Below are 18,393 nucleotides of genomic sequence, written 5' to 3' on the forward strand. Positions count from 1 at the left end.
CACCCGAGCAGGAAGGCGCAAGACTACAGACCGGACAGCATCTGGCAGCACCGACGTCGGACAACCAGGGCATGCCAGACAGGGTCACGGCCCTGGAAGCCAGGGTACAATACCTTGAACACCTGCTCCTGTCCCTGACACTGGCAGATCGGAGCACGCCACACAAGGACACGGCCCTGGAAGCCAAGGTATGAGACCTGGAACATATGCTCCAGTCCCTGGCAATGATCGTAGGCGAGCGCTCCAAGACTGAGGCGGCACAGGGGGCAAGAGGGGATCGAGGCACCATACCCACCCCGCCAACAACCCCGAGTGGAAGGGGCCAAGCACAAGACTCTGTCGCAGGGCTTCGTGGCCCCAGGCCAGTGGGAGCCATCCCTCACCACCCACAGGTAGGGGTCCTGCAAATTGGGAGGTTCGCCAAAGACTTCCCCGTACAATTTGATGGGAACCCTATGAAACTGTCCTTCTTCCTAACAAATTCGAGGGACTACATGACCCAATATGGCCATTGCTTCAGCACAGAAGCCGCAAAAATCTCGGCAGTGGCCACCAAGCTCCAAGATAGGGCCGCGGACTGGTACGTACAGATGTACGAGTCTGGAGCCCCAGCCTTGGCCATTTTCCAGGACTTCCTAGCCGAGCTGAAGCATTACTTTGAGGACCCCCTGGCGAAGGAAAGGGCCAAGTGCACACTTCAACTGCTGCGCCAGGGAAGAAAAACGGTGGCCGACTACGCCCTCGAGTTCAGGGTCCTCGCAGGCAAAATCACGGAATGGTCTGAGGCCACCCTGATTGACATGTTCAAGCGTGGCCTCAACCGGGAGGTGCTACAATGGGCACTCTACAGGGACGACCCAGCCTCCCTTCACGGGTGGATTTGCCTAGCCGGAAAAGTGGAGCACGCTCAGCGCACGTTCCTGCTCGCAACTGCAGAGGACAAAATCCCTCCCAGCACCAGAGGACCAGTCCCACAGTCGGACCCGACCTGGCACGTGGACCAACAATGGAGGCTTGACTGCGGGCAGTGTACCAGGTGTGGGAAGAGGGGCCACCGAGCGGCGGACTGTTACAAAAACAGGACAACAGATCACCCGCCCAGACCCACACCAAAGACGCCGCACAAGCCATCCAACCCCGCCAGACACCTGACAGGAGTGTTAGCAACCCCAGACGAGGACAAGGACACCTACCTTGCAGGGGACACGATCGACGCCCAAGAACAGCCGGTGGAAAATGCTCCCTACCTGCTCTAAGCAGTGCCGCTGGGCAGGTGGTGAAGAAGGGGTGCAACAATCCCAGGGTGAGTGACGATTGCTCCATCCTGGCAGGGACAATTAAACTCTCTTATGGCCCTAGAGCCATTACGGTCAAAGCTCTGGTGGATTCTGGGTGCTCCAGAAATCTGATCCACACAGACATTGTCGCCACACTAAAACTGCCCTGTTCCCCCCTCCCTAAACCGCTGGTGTTCCAACAACTAGATGGCTCTACAGCGGGGGGGGGGGACGGACCAGCCACCCAGAGGACCAGAATGGTCACCCTGACAATGAGCACCCACAAGGAATCCATAGACTTTGTGGAAACCCAGATAGGGAAACCCATAGTAGTGCTGGGGATCCCCTGGCTAGCATGCAACAACCCACACATAGACTGGAGGACACACTCCATCAAGTTCAAAGACGGGGCCTACCAGGCACCGACACTGGACAAACCATCTGCTCCGACGGTGGGGAGGGCAGAAGTCGTCGACCATACCCACGACACCCCCCCCCCAGAAGGACTGCCGGAGCAATATGCAGACTTTGCAGATGTCTTCGGAGAAGAGAAGGCGGACCGATTACCCCCCCACCGCAAGATGGACTGCACAATTGAACTGCTCCCAGAAGTCCCATTACCCAAGCCCAAGATCTACCCCATGACCCAGAGAGAATTAGCGCTGCGGGAATTCTTGGACAAAAACCTCTCCAGGGGCTTCATAGAACCAGTGAACTCACCGGTTGGAGCACCCATCCTCTTTCGGGAAAAGAAGGACGGCACCCTGAGACTATGCACCGATTACCGTGGATTAAATTCCGCTTCCCTATCCAACAAATACCCCCTACCCCTCGTAAAGGACATGCTAGCTCACCTGTCAAAGGGAAGGGTGTTTTCCAAACTCGACCTCCGTGAGGCGTATTACAGAATCCGCATCAGGGAGGGGGACGAGTGGAAAACGGCATTCAACTGCCCCTTGGGCTCCTTCCAATACAAGGTACTGCCATTCGGTCTTGCGGGGCCCCCAGGGGTCTTCATGCAACTCATCAACGAGGTACTGCATGAACACCTATTCAAGGGCATACTGATTTATCTGGATGATGTCCTCATCTACACGAGGATGCAGAGGGAACAGGAGAGGTTAGTGAGGCAAATCCTCGCTAAGCTCCGGAAAGCCAACCTCTACGCTAAGCTGTCCAAGTGCGAATTCCACAAGTCGTGCTTGGACTACCTAGGGTACAGAATCTCTGACAAAGGCGTAGAGACGGACCCCGTGAAGGTTCAGGCAGTCTTGAGCTGGGAACGCCCATGCACCAGGCGCCAGCTTCAAAGCTTCCTCAGGTCCGCGAATTTCTATAGGTCCTTTGCGAGGGGGTTCACGGAAATCGCCCTACCCTTAACCAATTTGCTCAAGACCAAAGGCGTCGGGGAGACGCGCAAGGTAAAAAAACCCGGGGGCCGTACTTAATTGGACTCCTGCCTGTCAAACCGTGTTTGACAGGCTAAAAGGACTGTACACAGCGGAGCCAATTCTAGCTCACCCGGACCCCGAACGGCCTTTTGTGGTGCAGGTGGATGCCTCTGACTTCTCAATAGGCACCATCCTGCTGCAAAAGGATTCCGCTGGAATCCTGAAGCCATGCGCCTATCTCTCGAGGAAATTCTCGGAGACAGAGAGGCGCCGGCACGTGTGGGAAAAGGAAGCATTTGCGGTTAAAGCAGCGCTGGAGGCTTGACGTCACCTTTTGGAAGGGACGACTTGCCCGTTTGAGGTCTGGACAGACCACCGCAACCTCGAGGCGCTCTGTACGTCCCGGCGCCTCAGTCCCAAGCAAATACGCTGGGCTCAGTTCTTCAGCTGGTTCAACTTCCAGCTGAAGTTCATACCAGGCAAAAAGAATTTCTGGGCAGACGCACTCTCCCGACTGCCTCAGGATGCGGAGCCTATCTCCGACATCATAGGGATGGTGCTTTCCGATTCCCAGCTGGGTATGGCGGCGGTCACCCGGGGTCACGCTCAGAGACAGCCTGCCCCCCCTCGCAAACAACTACGATGCAACCCGCCCCTAGACGCAGGCAACCTCAAATGCCAGGTGGGCTATGGGCAGATTTTACAATGGCATTAAAATCTGACCCCTGGCTCCTCGCCAACCCCAACAAGGTCACTATGGACCAGGACCTCGCATGGGCGGAGGGAAGGTTATATGTACCCGACTCACAAGGGCAGGCGATCCTCAACAGATCGCATGACAGCAAACAGGCTGGTCACTTCGGGTTCTTGAAAACCCTACACCTGACTCGGAGACAGTTTTGGTGGCCCTCGCTGAGGAAGGATGTCAAGACATATGTGGCGTCCTGCCCAGTGTGCGCTATGGCCAAGCGACCGGCTGGCAAACCCCAGGGGCTGCTGCACCCATGGCTGAACCCTCCCACCCTTGGGATGAAATTTCAATGGACTTCATAGTCGACTTACCACCCAGCCAAAAGAAAACGGTCATTTGGGTGGTAAAAGACTACTTTTCAAAACAAGCGCATTTTATCCCCTGCGCCTCGATCCCATCAGCACAACAGCTGGCGAAACTGTTCCTAGTCCACGTGTACCGCCTACACAGATGCCCCTCCCGCTTGGTGACCGATAGGGGCACACAATTTACCTCGAGGTTTTGGCGGGCTTTTTTGAAACTGATAGGTACCCAGCAAGCCCTGTCAACCTCCTGGCATCCCCAGACGGACGGATCCACAGAGATCCTTAATGCCACACTGGAGCAATTCCTCCGCTCCTACATAAACTATCACCAAGATGACTGGGTGGACCTCCTCCCGTTTGCATAGGTCGCATACAACAACACGATACACCAAAGCATGGGAAAAAACCCCTTTGGGTTAGTGTCGGGTCGGGAGTTCGTCCCCATCCCTGAACTACCTCAGCCTCCGTCCCCAACAGTGGCCGCCTGTGATTGGGGTGAGAAACTTGCAGATTCCTGGCCGGTCATCAAGGATGCACTTAAAGAGGCACAAACGGCATACAAATTACAAGCGGACAAACACCGGCGCCAGCAACCAACATTTCAGGTGGGGGACATGGTCTATCTATCCACCAGATTCATAAAATCGCCACAACCGTTGAAGAAGCTGGCCCCCAAGTTTATTGGTCCATTCCAGGTGACACAAATCGTGAACCCAGTCACGGTGCACTTGGACCTGCCCCATAATTTAAAGAGACTGCACCCGGTATTTCACTGCAGCTTACTCAAGCCGGCAAGTGATCCCTCCTGGTGGCACACACGCACGCCCCCCCCCCTCCACCAGTGATGATAGATGGGCAGCGACACTTCGAAGTGAAGGAGGTATTTGACTCCCGCAAGCAGCGGGGCTCCCTCCGATACCTCGTAAAGTGGAAACACTTTCCACACCCTGAGTGGGTCGCTGCGCGTGACGTCCAGGCCCCCAACCTGATCCGCACCTTCCATACCGCCTACCCCTCCAAACCCGCATCCTAACCTTCTCAAAGGGGGGCAGTATGTCATGATCACCGTTGCGATGCTTGTGACATCGCAACGGCTCTCATGACAATGCAGGGAAATGGGTACCGGGCAGATTAAGGGAAAAGGCAACTAGCTAACAAAAGAGACCAACAGGTGCTGGCAACAAAGTATCAACTCTAGCCGGAGGCGCGGAAGAGAGAGATACAATGTTGCAAAGAAGGTAATTGACAAGACCAGACCACGAGGCGCACCTGAGATGTCAAAGAGATTACGAACCTGATCGCCTGGCAATGAACCATCACCGGCCAGGGAAGCAATTAAGGAAATGCCCGGAGCACAGGAGGGGCTCCACGACCCCTCACCTACCGGCAACGGAACCGACGGGGCTCGGGGCACACCCGAAGTAAGAAGGGGTCGAGCGCTGACCGGCGCGGGCTATTTAAATCCCGTTCCGGCACGCTCCACTCACTCTCAGCTTTTCTTAAAGGGCACGCATACTGTTACTCAAATAAAACCAGAACCTAAGCCTACACTAGCGTCTGCGTTTTTACTGGGTAGCAGGCAGAGCCTGACACATACACACGTACACACACATACATGCATACACACACACACACATACACACACTTACTTACTTACTTAGTTACTTACTTAAGTAATGTAGATGGTCGCCCATCTCACAAGAGTGACTCTGGGCAGCATACGAAGATTAAAACCCAATAATTTAAAACAATAACCCATGGTGCCCTGGCCAAATGACACCTTCCAATCATAAAAATCACATCAACAATAGGGCAAGCCTAAGCCTGTAGTCCAAAGGTCCATAGGGATCTCTGGGGGGATGCTGTTCCACAAGGCAGGCACTGCCACATAGAAGGCACAACTCCTGGGTACAACAAGATGACATTCTTTAATAGAGGGGACCTGGAACATACCTTCTGTGCTAGATCTGATAAGTCAAGCAGAAACAATGAGATAAAGGTGGTCCCACATACAGCCTGGCCCTATGCCACGTGAAGGCCCAGACAGCTTCTGTCAAAAGAAGGCTTGGAACCTCCAGCCTTCTAACCTTGCATACCTCAGGAATCCAACACATAGTCTTAGTGGTGGAATAAATGGACACAAAATGGCAGCTCGCCATCAATACTTTTATTTTAAGGTTTTTTTATTATTATTTATTTGTTTATTTAAATTTATAAGCCTCCCAACTCCAATGTTTTTATGTTTTTTGCCTGGTACACAGGCAGATACCTAACCTGGGGCAGGTAGGCGGGCAATTATTTTTCTATATTTTTTTTCCTAAAAAAAATAAATATTTGCACACAGAAAAGTTACTTGTTTTCTAGCTTTTCAGGTCAGCTGGATAGCTAGGTTAGTGTTAAGGTCAGAGCTTTCCTATCTGCTATTAAAGAGTAAGAAGACATCTTTGCTGGCAAGGCAGATACCATGATCACAGCTTATTTTAAAGTGTGTATATCAAATGCAATAGACTTTTACTTCCATCTGTAAGCATGCATTAGCAGCCAGTATTGCTGAGCTGACAAGGAGGTTCCATCAAAATATATGAGAAATTTCAGCCATGTTAATCTGATTGTTGAGAAAAATTTTCCTCATAATTTTTTTTATATAACATTCATAATACTCTTTCTGTATAAGAGCCATTATAGTCAACTGCCTTTGCTACGCAAAAGCTTCTGTGCTCATAGAGGGGGCAATTCTTTGTCTGTAAGACACAAAGGTTGCCTGCAAAGTAAGCAAACTAGCTTTATGGTCTCCTTTTCCAGACAGGAAGACAGGGGTTGTGGTAGATACCATGTTTGTTTCAAATAAAGATAAATACAGATATTGTCAGGTCACTAACAATATATAAAAGGGTATCTGATAAAGATGTTCTTGAGTGAACTGCACATGTGTGATAATGTTGACTTCTGTTTTCATGATTTCCCCAAACTGGCATGTCTAAAGCCATCCCCCCAACTGCCATATAAGGAAATCAAATCACTACTGGGCACACTCAAAATCTGAACACGACAAGTCCTCTGCACATGACTAGGTTTATGCCCATGACTAATGATGTAAGCAAGGAGGAAAGAGATTGCATAGGCTATAAATGGAAAAGCCATTTCCCATGTTCTTAATGCTCCATCTGATGTAGGAGCTATTTTTGACCTCTGGGTCAAGTAAACACTTTACTATAGGACAGTTCTCTCTGGTTATTTTTACTGCATTTCAGAGAAATCCTGCACTATAATGCAGGGAGAGGGGGAGGGGGAGAGAGAGAGAATTAGATATTATGGGATATTATCTTAAAAAGCAGCACAACATAAAACTGATACTTAAGGACCTGAGGGTGCCATTGACTTTTTGTTTGTGTCTCAGACAGGGTATTTTGGGCTTCCAGCACTTCAGTCCCCAACAGGGATGTACCTTGTTTTCCTAAGCACAATGAAGTCAGCAAGTCTGTGGGTGAATAATAAGAACTGGATACAAATGATGAATGCTTCTCTAACCCCCTCTCCTCACCTCCCACAACTAGGAATAATAGAAAACAAACTTGACATCTAGGAGGTGGGACCTTTCCCACTTTGTTAGTGGTATCCTTTTATAGCACCATGATCTTAGAGCTGCTGAACCTGAATGAATATGTAAAATATAACCCACTGGAAACTTATTATTAAGAACCCTGATTGTGAAGGGAACGATCAGTAGCTTTAGAGTGATAATTGCATTATCTTGCCAAAGGTTTATAAAGCTGTGGAACAGTAGATTTATTTTGAAAATGGTCCAATGTATTTTGAGCTTTGCTGCATGACTTCTAAACCATATTGTCTTTTCCAATAGTTTTCATAGAAATGTAGGTTTTCTTTTTCCCCCCTCCCCTCTTCTTTTTGTCTCAAACTGCATGGACAGACATAATTGCTCAAGCAGGAGCATAGCCATGAACAACCCCAGATGCGGTGCTGAAGTCATCAGATAAATTGAGCAAAAGCCAGAGTAGTAACTCTAATGTCTTTAGTTCAGAGTCAAGAGGCACCAAGGAAAACTTAACGTCTAGAGTCCATGATACTTAATAATGTGTTTAGGTTTATTAACTAAACTTAAACTAATAACTGCCATGATGTACATAAAAGTCCTTTAGAGGCAGAACTCTGAGGTTCTCTTTGAAGTGCTCCCCGCCTCCACATTACTTATTACATATGTGTCAATATCAGTGTTTTTAACATATTATTTGTAATATATGCAGATTATTGTTCAATCTATGTTGTGTTTGCAGCACCTCAAACCTACTAAACAAGTCATTGCACAGATTTGGAGTAAGCATGTTCCCAAAGCCTTAAACCTTAATCTAGCTTTCTGTTGGAATTTATTAAAGTTACTTTTGCATCATACCGTACGAGTGGGTGGAGACAAATAGGCAAATAAGCATATAGCAAGTTCAGGCAATGGACTGGAGATTATATTAAATGAATTGATCAAAAACAATTAAATAGGTTATTTCTTTATTTTTATAGATTTATAAACTGTCTCATTCCAGAGATTCTAGGCGGTAGGCAAATAAGATGCAATATGGTGTCTTAATTACGTTGAATACATCTTCCCCTTGGTTAATAAGTGGAAACATCATCCCCATGGTTAAATAGAAACTAATATCAAATGTTCTTTAATGTCCATATGGAAGTACAAGTGAAGGAACTTCCATTTGCTTTGTGTTTTATAGATAGTCAGGATCTGGATCTGGAAATCTCCAAGGCAAACTCCTTCGGGTTCATTGGATGCATGTCATCTGTGCAGTACAACCATATTGCTCCACTGAAAGCTGCCTTAAGACATCCCAGCCTAGCACCAGTGACAGTCCTGGGATCGTTGTCTGAATCAAACTGCAGATCTCTGGTTGAAATGGATGTGAATACAGCAACTTCAGTTTACTCTTCCTCGGGTACGTTCAGCACATCTTACAGATAACTTGTTTAGTAATATTTCTTATTTGTTGCTTAGTTTGACATTAGATCATGAAACTATGGCTTATAGAAAAAATGGATTATTTCTTTATTTTTATAGATTTATAAACTGCCTCATTCCAAAGATTCTAGGTAGTATGCAAATAAGATGTAATAGGGTATCTTAATTATGCTGAATACATCATCCCCATCCACCTCCTTGTTTCTTTCATGGTACCAAATAGAGGAGGGCTCACCTGGTATCCTAGTTTCTATTTCTGTTCCACTGCCATGATATACATAAAAGGGTTAAAGCTGGAATAACCAACCAGCCATGTTGATTACCCACAGCATTGTTTCCAGTGGCTGCAACTTTTGATATATACTGTAGATATTGAGAATGTAGATTGTTGTTATTATGTGATCAGTCCTTTTAGCTCTTGCTGCTGTTCATTTTTCTCTCTCTTTCTCTTTTTATTGTCTGCCTTTGTCCCATTTTTGGCAGTTAACTCTTTTGACATCTGCAGATATTTAATTAAAAAATATCAGGCCGTATTTTTGCTAGCTGAGCTGAGCTGAGCTGAGCGGTGGATACGATTGCTCTGATCTGGATATACGGATTGACTGGGAGTGTGCTGTGTGCAAAGTAAACTGGATATTACCCATAATAATTTTCTAACAATGTATACATACAATCACACAAAATAACAATAATAATACCAGTGGCTCAGGTGTTATTTGTAGTTCTTCCTTTGCTAATATAAGCATGCCAGAAAATCAGTACTTTTCACTTGTAAAGCTACACAAATGGAGTTTTAAACACAAAATGAAGAGGCTGACATTGCCACAAAGGATATTTGCCTGGTAACATTGTACTTTCATAAGAATTTAGATGAGGAAAACAAAAAAGATATTTTCGATGAACAAGTAGAAGATTTATTAAACATATTTAACTGAATTCCCAGGCTATTTAGAATCTGTTTTTTCATAAACCAGCTTACCAGATCAAAGAGTGAATGGTATTCCATGGAAGTGCAGAAGAATGGGGAGTTAATAATTGGGGGCTTTGAACTACAGGAAACTGGTTCATACAAAGACTCACCTGCGTCTGGACCATATTTCATCATCTGATGGGTTCTGACTAGTTATCTAGAAAGAGAGTTTTTTAACATTTTAAAATCTTTTTTTTAACTTGGCATAATGAATTTGTTTTTTGAACTTTTGTCAAAAATAATAGTGGAAATGCGTAGGCTGGCAGAAGCTGTTGTTTTATGTTTGCCTCCTGTCCTCTCTGGTTTTAATGAGAGACATATTACACCCTGATGATGATCCAAGCAGTTCATTTCCCGCTTGTGATAATTAAATACTCCCTTGGGCATCTTAAGTGTTTTGTATGTTGGAAAGGAGAACACATTGTAAAGCTAGGGTGAGTATTACCATAAGTTGGAAGCACGCAACACACTCACACACACACACAGGCTTTCAGGTCATTATTTTCCCAGAAGGATCTTGATTTCCCAGGCCTGGGAGTAGTGGGCCTGTGGAAGTCTATCATATCTTTTGTATTTTTATTGGTGTGGCTGTTTTTGTCCATGTCACCTTGTTTTATGTTTTTTACTGGTTTTAATTATTTCTTGGATACTGTAAGCCACCCAGAGTCTTCTGGAGTGAGCAGTCATAATAAAGTTAATAAATTTAATAAATAAATAATAATAATAATAATAATAATAATGATAATATGTTCATCTCCCACCCCAAAAATACATTCTAAAGTACTATATTATAAAACCTACCTCAGCGTAAAGAAGAGTGAATTATATATCTCAGCAAACTCATTTTGCTTCCAATATACTAGAAGGATATGTCCTGAAATGGACATATACAGATCCTGATTTTGTTTTTCTCTCCTACTTAATTGCAATTCAGTATTATTGCCTTGTTTTTGTTGTTGTTGTTGTTGTTCTAATACTGTTTGGATTTCTGCCAAATCACCATTTCATTTCATTCATTATATTTGAGATATTATGAAGAGAAAACTAGATGCTTTAACACAAAATAGAAATAAATCATTATAAGCGCCTCATGTTGAATGAGTTCCAGTTTACATGTGCTTTCTCTCTGTGTTCTGTTCACTAGATGGTCTTGTCATAGCTGTTACTTACAGAGAAAGCAATTATTACTGATGTAGATTGGTACCACTTTAAGTGGTTTTTCTAGGCATGTGTAAAAAAAGATGTGTGTATGCTCTTTTTCCAAAAAAAGATGTGTGTATGCTCTTTTTCCAAAAAAAGATGTGTGTATGCTCTTTTTCCATCCAAACTTGTTCTTATTTGCTAGTGCTCTAGAACAGAAGTGAGCAACTACTGTCAATCGAGGGCCCATGAAGTTTTTAGTGACCTGCCAGCAAATAAGATGTATAAATAAACCAACTAACCTAAAAATAGGGTATGCATATTTTGGAGTTCTTTTGTTTCATCTCTTTTTTTTTTTTCTTTCTCTCTCTTTGCTGTGTGTGTGAGAGAGAGAAAAATGTTCATCTTTTGTGTAACTAACATGCTATTTGAATGCAATTAATACTTAACATTTTGTGTTGATTTCTTAGCTATATTCCATTATTAATTTGGCAAATACTTTTTGCTCTCAGATGTGTATTTAACTGAGGTGTTTCTTTCGGCATGAAATTTATTAAACGTCTGGCTTATTATTCATTGGTCACTGGATTTCAAAGGCATCGTTTTCTCCTGAGACTCAGAATCTTAGTTTTCATTCTGGGCAAGTTGCAATGAAACTGATAGACTTCCCCTAGAAAAGGCTGTGGCAGACGCTAACCCACAAAAGTTACACTGTTGATTGAGGAGCCTTCCAGATCAATAGAGGCACTGTGTGGAAAAATGCAAAAGATTGTAGAGAAAGATCAAAAATTGGGTGCTTTCAACTTGTACTTTCTGATGGTCTCAAGCCTGCATTGGATGCACTGATTACATTTGAGGATATTTTGAAATTCATTACCATCATTATTTCTGTGCAATTCATTTGACTCATAAGACAAGTTCAGGACTAAAGCACCAAAGATATATGTATAGAAGAGTTAGGCTTTTTATTCATTTCTCCGCAAAATACAACTGAGTTGGGGTGGGGGAGTCGGTGCAGTGGAAAATGTGCACTGGTCAACATTTTTCCATCTCCTGATTCTGCAGAGTGCAGGAGAGACTCAAAGGGGAATTTCCTGCCAATGGGTTTTCATCCATCAATTTGAAATGAGTTCTATTTACCACTCATGCCTGTGGGTAAAAAGATGCTCAATCTCTTCATGCGTATATCTCATTGGAGACACATCGTTTTTCTTCCATTTTTAATGTTGTTATTTCCTAACCTAAAACACACACACACACACTTTCTAATATAAAATGTGAAATTTAATGTCACCATAGCATTGAAAAATAAATAATTAAAAATAACCAGAGGGCAATAGTTCTAATATTTTTTTATTAATTCAAGACTATACCATCAGAGGCCTCAGGGCGTATGGTGGCCCCCAGGACCCTTTACAAGAATTGCCACCAACTGTAAGTTTTTATGTGATAGAAATTTTTTTTAAAAGTTAAAAATGGGGAGCAATCAACTAAAATTTATTTTATTTAAATCTAAATGTAATCATATCAACTATAATTTATTTTATTTAGTTTTAAATAAAATTAAATTGCAGGTTTTCTCCAAGCCAGAATATATGCTTTCCAGAGAATAGCTATTGGCATCCCACTCAAAGGCTACATATGGCCCTTGCTCCTCCAAAATTTTGTAGATCCCTGATTTAAGTTATGGTATTTATTTCTGAAAGCACATGGAAGGTATACAGATATCAAAGTAGCCACAATCTACATTTACACTGTATATGCCTTCTAGTTAGTGGGATGTATGCAACAGTATATTGGCTTGTAAGCTACAGTTTAGATCAGAGATCCTAGCTTACAATAATGTGAGAATGGTTGGGGTAAAACAGGCTTTGGTTGTGCTTGTGACATACTTGCCAAAATTTGTTCAAACTGTCCTTACTGTTAGCAGGGAATAATACATGTGTACTAGGTATAACTAAGAGTGGTACCCTTCACCACACCTTCCATAACTTACTAAAATACTGTGAAAGCTTTGACTGTCCAAAGCCATGATGGGCAGAGAATGTCAATATTCCCAGCTCATTTGGGGATCGTCATGGCTTATGGAAGATTGTAACTTATGAAATGCATATGAAATTAGGAATCCATAAATTTTTGATAACTTCATGTTACAATGCAGTAAATGGTGATAATGGAAGAATCAGGAATTAGTTGGGTAAAGAACATACAACATTCTGAATAAATGTGGTTTGGAACAAAAAGTGATTCTATTCTATTAAGTGACATAAATCGATGGGTAGCACTGGGATGCTGATGGTGTGGGTGAGCCCATTTCTTGGTTATATTAACTTATGAATAATCACTTGTGGTGTTGGTGGCTATTTTTCTTGGCTGCTATTTATATTATTTATAATTTTGATATATGTTTCTATTCTGCTTTTAATTATTTTTAGCTAGAGTCATATGCTTGAGATGGGCAGCCATATAAATTTAATAAATTTAATAAATAAGTTAATAAATGTAATGGATAAATAAATAAACAGGTACAGCTATGTTAGTTAGGATGTGGGCAAGGAGATGCTGTCTTGTCGGCTAAGAAATCAAATTATTTGTACTGAACGTTGGTGTGATGCAATGAGAGTATGGATCTGAAAATTGCATCACAGATCAAAGTAACTGTATCTGACAGGGAAAACAGAATAAATGATTGGAAGTTACCCATAAATAGAGAGGAACTAGAGCAAGTCGATGAATTTGTGTACCTTGGTAGAATGTTCAGTAAAGATGGCAAAATGGATGGAGATCTTTTAAGATGTACAAATGATGGTAAAAATATAGTAGGTGGTATATTGCAAGGAATAAATGTCTTGAATGAAGTGAAAACAGCTGTGTATAAGAGTAGGCTTCTGCTCACTTTTTTATATACAAATGACAGTTGGGTATATCAGGAGAAGCATAAAAGTAAGTTGAATGAAATGGGAATGGGGTACTTAAGAATCATGTGTGATGAATGAGATAGGGCCAAGGACAAATGAAGGAACGTGGACTGAATATAAAAATGAGTAGTGAGTATAATAGAAGTACATTGAGGTATAGTCATATACAGAGAATGAATGCTTGGAAATATGACGCTAGAAGGTGATGGTTTATTTTGTAGCATGCCAGCTTGCTTTAAAAAATCAAAACTTCAAAAGCAATATTATAGCCAACTAGGACAGAAGGTCTACTGCAGCCTTTCTCAAACTTCTGTCCCTGGAGGAACCCTTGAAATATTTTTCAGGCCTCAGGGAACCCCTGCACATTCAGGCTCAAATATAGGCCAGAAATTACAAAATCATTACATCCCTTTCATGTTCAGGCCTGTATATATGCATTGACAGTGTTCTTGTGGCGGATTCCAGCGAGGGGGCTGGTTCCCGGGGGGGAGAGCATTCCAGGCTGATAAACAACGTCACAGCCCAGACCCGGTGGCTGGGAAGGCTAAGAAGTTCAAGGCAGCCCCTCCTCAGAGCCCTTTTGGGTTATCATCTTCAGCTTGGTGCAGTAGCCTCAGTTTGGCAAGATTCTGTCTGTAGGTTCAGAGCCATAAAGAACTAGAGTTGGAATAACGGCTCAGCATGGTTTCTATCCCTGACGACCTGACATTTCTTAAACTAAAAATAAAGAATGAAACTTACCTTTTAATGTGAAGTTGCCCAAAGTTGAAATAGTTTTTTTAAAATAAATCGTGATCTCCCAGGGAACCTCTAGTGGCCTATCACGAAACCCTAGGGTTCCACAGAACCCTGGTTTAGAAACCCTGGTCTAGTGGGTATGGCTCCCTGGTACCACAATGGCCACTCTAGCTTTTGGAGCTTCTAATGCTGATTTATCTTTTGAACAACTCTGAGCCCAGCAAACTTCTGAGGTATTTCTACCCTCAGGAGTAGATCTTGATCTTTGCTACAAATCTGGACTCTTCTTCAGAGTTATGGAACAGTAAGCAGATACTTGGCAATTAAACCTGCATGTTGCATTGGCTTCTATGCAAGTTTTACAAATGTTTTAATAAATATTATCCATGGATGGTTGAAGCCTCTATTGAAACACCAACCTGGGAAAACTCTAGCCCTTTTCCCTCCTACTTTTTGTCCAATCAAATCCCTTGCTTAACAACATTTCTCCCCATAAAGGAAAAAAATGTCTTTATCCTTTAGAGAGACGAGCAGTGGAGGTGATTTTGAACGCTGACACATAGACAAAAAAAAAAAGCATCACACTCCACTAGTGTGATATTCATAAATAAAAATACAAACAAAACAAGGAAGGAAAGTCATGTACTATGTATATGACTAATTTTTTACCTGATCATTTAATTTTAAAATGGGAAAGTTGTCTTAAATTCTATAGGCATATGATAGTAGAGGCAGATTTGGGTGGGGGTATTTTTTTTGGGGGGGTTAATCTTTATCTTACATGGAAGGCATCTTAAATTCAGGATCCTCTTTCTTTTGGATTAAAATGACACAAACTTTGGCCCTTGGAGTGGTACCAGAGCTAAGAAGAGCAAACTGTTGGTGAGTTTCCTGTCAATTGTTTTGGGGTAATAAATGGTGTGAATTTAGTAACAGATTTGTAGAAATTCACTATATATATATTAGAGATAGACAGTTGCACGTGGCCCTCAGAAATCTCCAAACGTTGTCCTCAAATTGTAATGTTTAATGAAACAGAAGGGTAAAATTAGTACATATATGGCTTGAGAGTAATTGTATTAACTAAATTTAATTTCCATTCAGTGTCAGTGTCAATGAAATGAAATGAAATTGAGTTTATTACCTTGGCTGCATCAAGGTTTTGGAGGACGGCTGCTGGCATATCTCTCAAAGGTCAAGAGTGAGTCTCAGCCAGAAAAAAGGATCAGCACCTTAGCTGTATCGCATTACCTTGGTTTGCTTTATGAATTTCAGATCCATTTGGGAAGACAGATGATAAAGAGCCACTCAGCAACACTGTCAGAAGCGATTCAGCCTTCATTGGAGGTAAGCTGGGCAAATCATGCTTTTCCAATGCCGCTTGTGGGGTTGGGTCATATGTCTTAGTGGTGCTTCCATCCTCATTTTCTTCTAGTGGGTATAACTGCTAAAAGAACTTTCTCTTACACTTTCAGGTGTCCAATATTTCTGATTTGAAATTATGTGTAGGCAGGGTAGAGGAAGAAGAATACTTCTGAGTTGTTTATGGTTTTTTTTTTCTTTTGTATGTTGCTATTTTCATCCTGCTGGGAGCCATGGAGAATGTAATTACATATGCCACCCCCTGTGATTTCTTTATCCATCCACAATTTATCTCTAGCAACATCAGAACCATGGAGAAACAAAACATTATTGGCAGGATCTGTCCTGTTTATCTTGGGTTGCTTTTCCTGAGGATGGCAGCTTGGAATTCAGAACTATTAAGAAGGAAATGTATTTGAAAAGGGATTGTAACTAAACACCAGCTAATGTAGTTGTCCTGTAATGTATCCATTGCTACTGTGCCCAAAGCCTTAGAATATGTCTTAGTTCTGTTATGTGCTCTACAGAATAGATCCAAAAAGGCATTTTGGAAGATGACCACAAGTTTCTTTGCCTCGTTGTGCAGTTTAGTGAAGTATTTTCAAACTTTATGACCCATTGGACTTCATAATTAAGTAACATGGATTACAGCACCAAAGAGAAAGTAATTCAATTAGAACTATATCCGTTAAGGGTTGACCATCCCAGTCCAACTGAATGAATATCCAGTTTCAGCTAGATTGACTTGAAATCATGAATGTTTTAAATCCCCCCAACAGTAAGTATGATAATTGAGAGTTCTTACCACTGGATAATTTCAGCTTCTATTCTGTGAGCAGGTTGGTGCTTAGATGTCACTGGAAACTTGATAACAAAGTTTATTTACTTAGCCTTCATTTGGGAGGAGGGGACTGGCTATTCCCAACATCATGTGAGCAGATTTCCACAATGGATCTCCTCTCCTTCCTCCTGCAAGAGTACCTCCCTCTCCTCCAGTTGTCTCACAATCTGCTGTGGACCTCAAAATCTCAAAAATATATTTAGAAGCAGTATGAGGGACTGCAGACTATCTGACCATTTTACTAACCAATAGACCCTTTCTGGTGAAATAGTGAAATCTTGCATAATAACTATGCATCAACAGTGTTTGCTGAAGTAATTTGACATGTAGCATAGTGCAGTCAGGATTGGCTGGTTCTCTAATGAGATCAGGAAGAAGGCTCAAGAACAGCTGATGTTAACTGTAACAAATCTGTGTAATTATAGGCAAAATTCAATTCTGCAGCAACAGCGAACTTCACAACTACCTCACTCTGATCTTCTCTTTATCTTTATGCCTTGTCTTTTGTTCCACAGGTGTTATTGCAGTTGTGATCTTCATCATCTTTTGCATTGTGGCCATTATGAGCAGAGTCCTCTATCAGCACAGACAGACTCATCGGAGCAGCCAGGCAAAGGAAAAAGAGTATCCAGAGCACACTGATCATTCTTTTAAGACTGAGGTTGACTTACAGAACCCAGTGAGCGAGTGCAAACGAGAATACTTTATCTAAAAGACTCCCTCACTCCTTGTTACACTTTGGCATTTCCATGATGGTGGTGGTGGTGGTGGTGGTGGTGATGGTGTTTTTAATCCATCTATTACTTTGGAATTTCCCCACTCCCTGGAAAGAACTAATAGTTACTGAAGAAACAGGCAGAATTTGCAGTGTTCTCCATCCAAGGTCACCATAGCTAACACCTAACTGCTCAAGCAACTGTGTATCCTAAATAAGTTCCTCATTACATGCATGGTTGACTATTTAGTTTCTGGATTCCTGAAATGTTGCTTTCTGGACCATTTCATGTCAGACCTGAGTGATAGATACTAGAGGTAAAGTGTGCAAGCTAACTATGTAGCATTACGGCTATTGCAACAAGGTAGTGTGAAAGAGTAAGACCAAATTATCTCGCTAAAAATGTATTTAAGATGAGCCAAATCCTTTGTTCTGCAAATTGGCATAATAATTCTGTTTTGTGTCTGTGGTGCTTTGCTGAATTTGCAAGCTAAGGATCTGGAACAACCTTTTCCTTGTATGTTCCTTTTGATCACCTTTTTTCCTTCAAACTGAAAAACTTGTCCAACACAGGGTCATGGTTTGCAAGAATAGCATGGTTCCTTCCTTTCAGAGGCTGAAGAGAGCTGAAGCCAGTGGGATAACTCTGTCAAGTACAGTACTTGCCCTCCTGGCACGGCCTCTTTAAATTCTGTGTCAATGCTCAAGAATCACAGGGCACTCAAGGTGAGCTTGTGATACTCTGAGACATAGCTTGGCTTTGCAGGAGGCCTCCTGCAAATACCCTCAACCACTCATGTCTTCCTGGGTAGAAGAGAGCTTACAAGCCCGCAGTAGAGTTGGCCTAAAGATGGAGAAGAGTGGAAAGATTTCCATTGGGCTTGCACGCCAGCAATGCCCTGGCTTTCCAAAACGATTTTCAAGTGCTCTTCATCTGAGGGCCACCCAGTTCCTGTCCTTGGTGGCTGGGGCAGAAGAGCCCTGTGGAGAGGGCCTGAGAGCTGAGG

The 18,393-nt window shown here is 43.0% G+C and overlaps 1 protein-coding gene across 1 annotated transcript in view; it reads left to right on the forward strand.

Annotated features, from left to right (window-relative positions):
• The window catches only part of CNTNAP5 (contactin associated protein family member 5), a 317,159-nt gene extending 299,715 nt beyond the window's left edge, over positions 1 to 17,444 (forward strand). The window contains exons 22-24 of the mRNA XM_063309182.1: positions 8,461 to 8,679; positions 15,744 to 15,815; positions 17,187 to 17,444. Of these exons, the coding sequence (XP_063165252.1) occupies positions 8,461 to 8,679; positions 15,744 to 15,815; positions 17,187 to 17,383 (488 nt within the window). The 3' untranslated portion in view covers positions 17,384 to 17,444. The remainder of the gene's footprint in view (positions 1 to 8,460; positions 8,680 to 15,743; positions 15,816 to 17,186) is intronic.
• The last annotated feature ends 949 nt before the right edge of the window (positions 17,445 to 18,393 follow it).

The sequence above is a fragment of the Candoia aspera genome, chromosome 1 (assembly GCF_035149785.1).
Source record: "Candoia aspera isolate rCanAsp1 chromosome 1, rCanAsp1.hap2, whole genome shotgun sequence".
NCBI lineage: Eukaryota > Metazoa > Chordata > Lepidosauria > Squamata > Boidae > Candoia > Candoia aspera.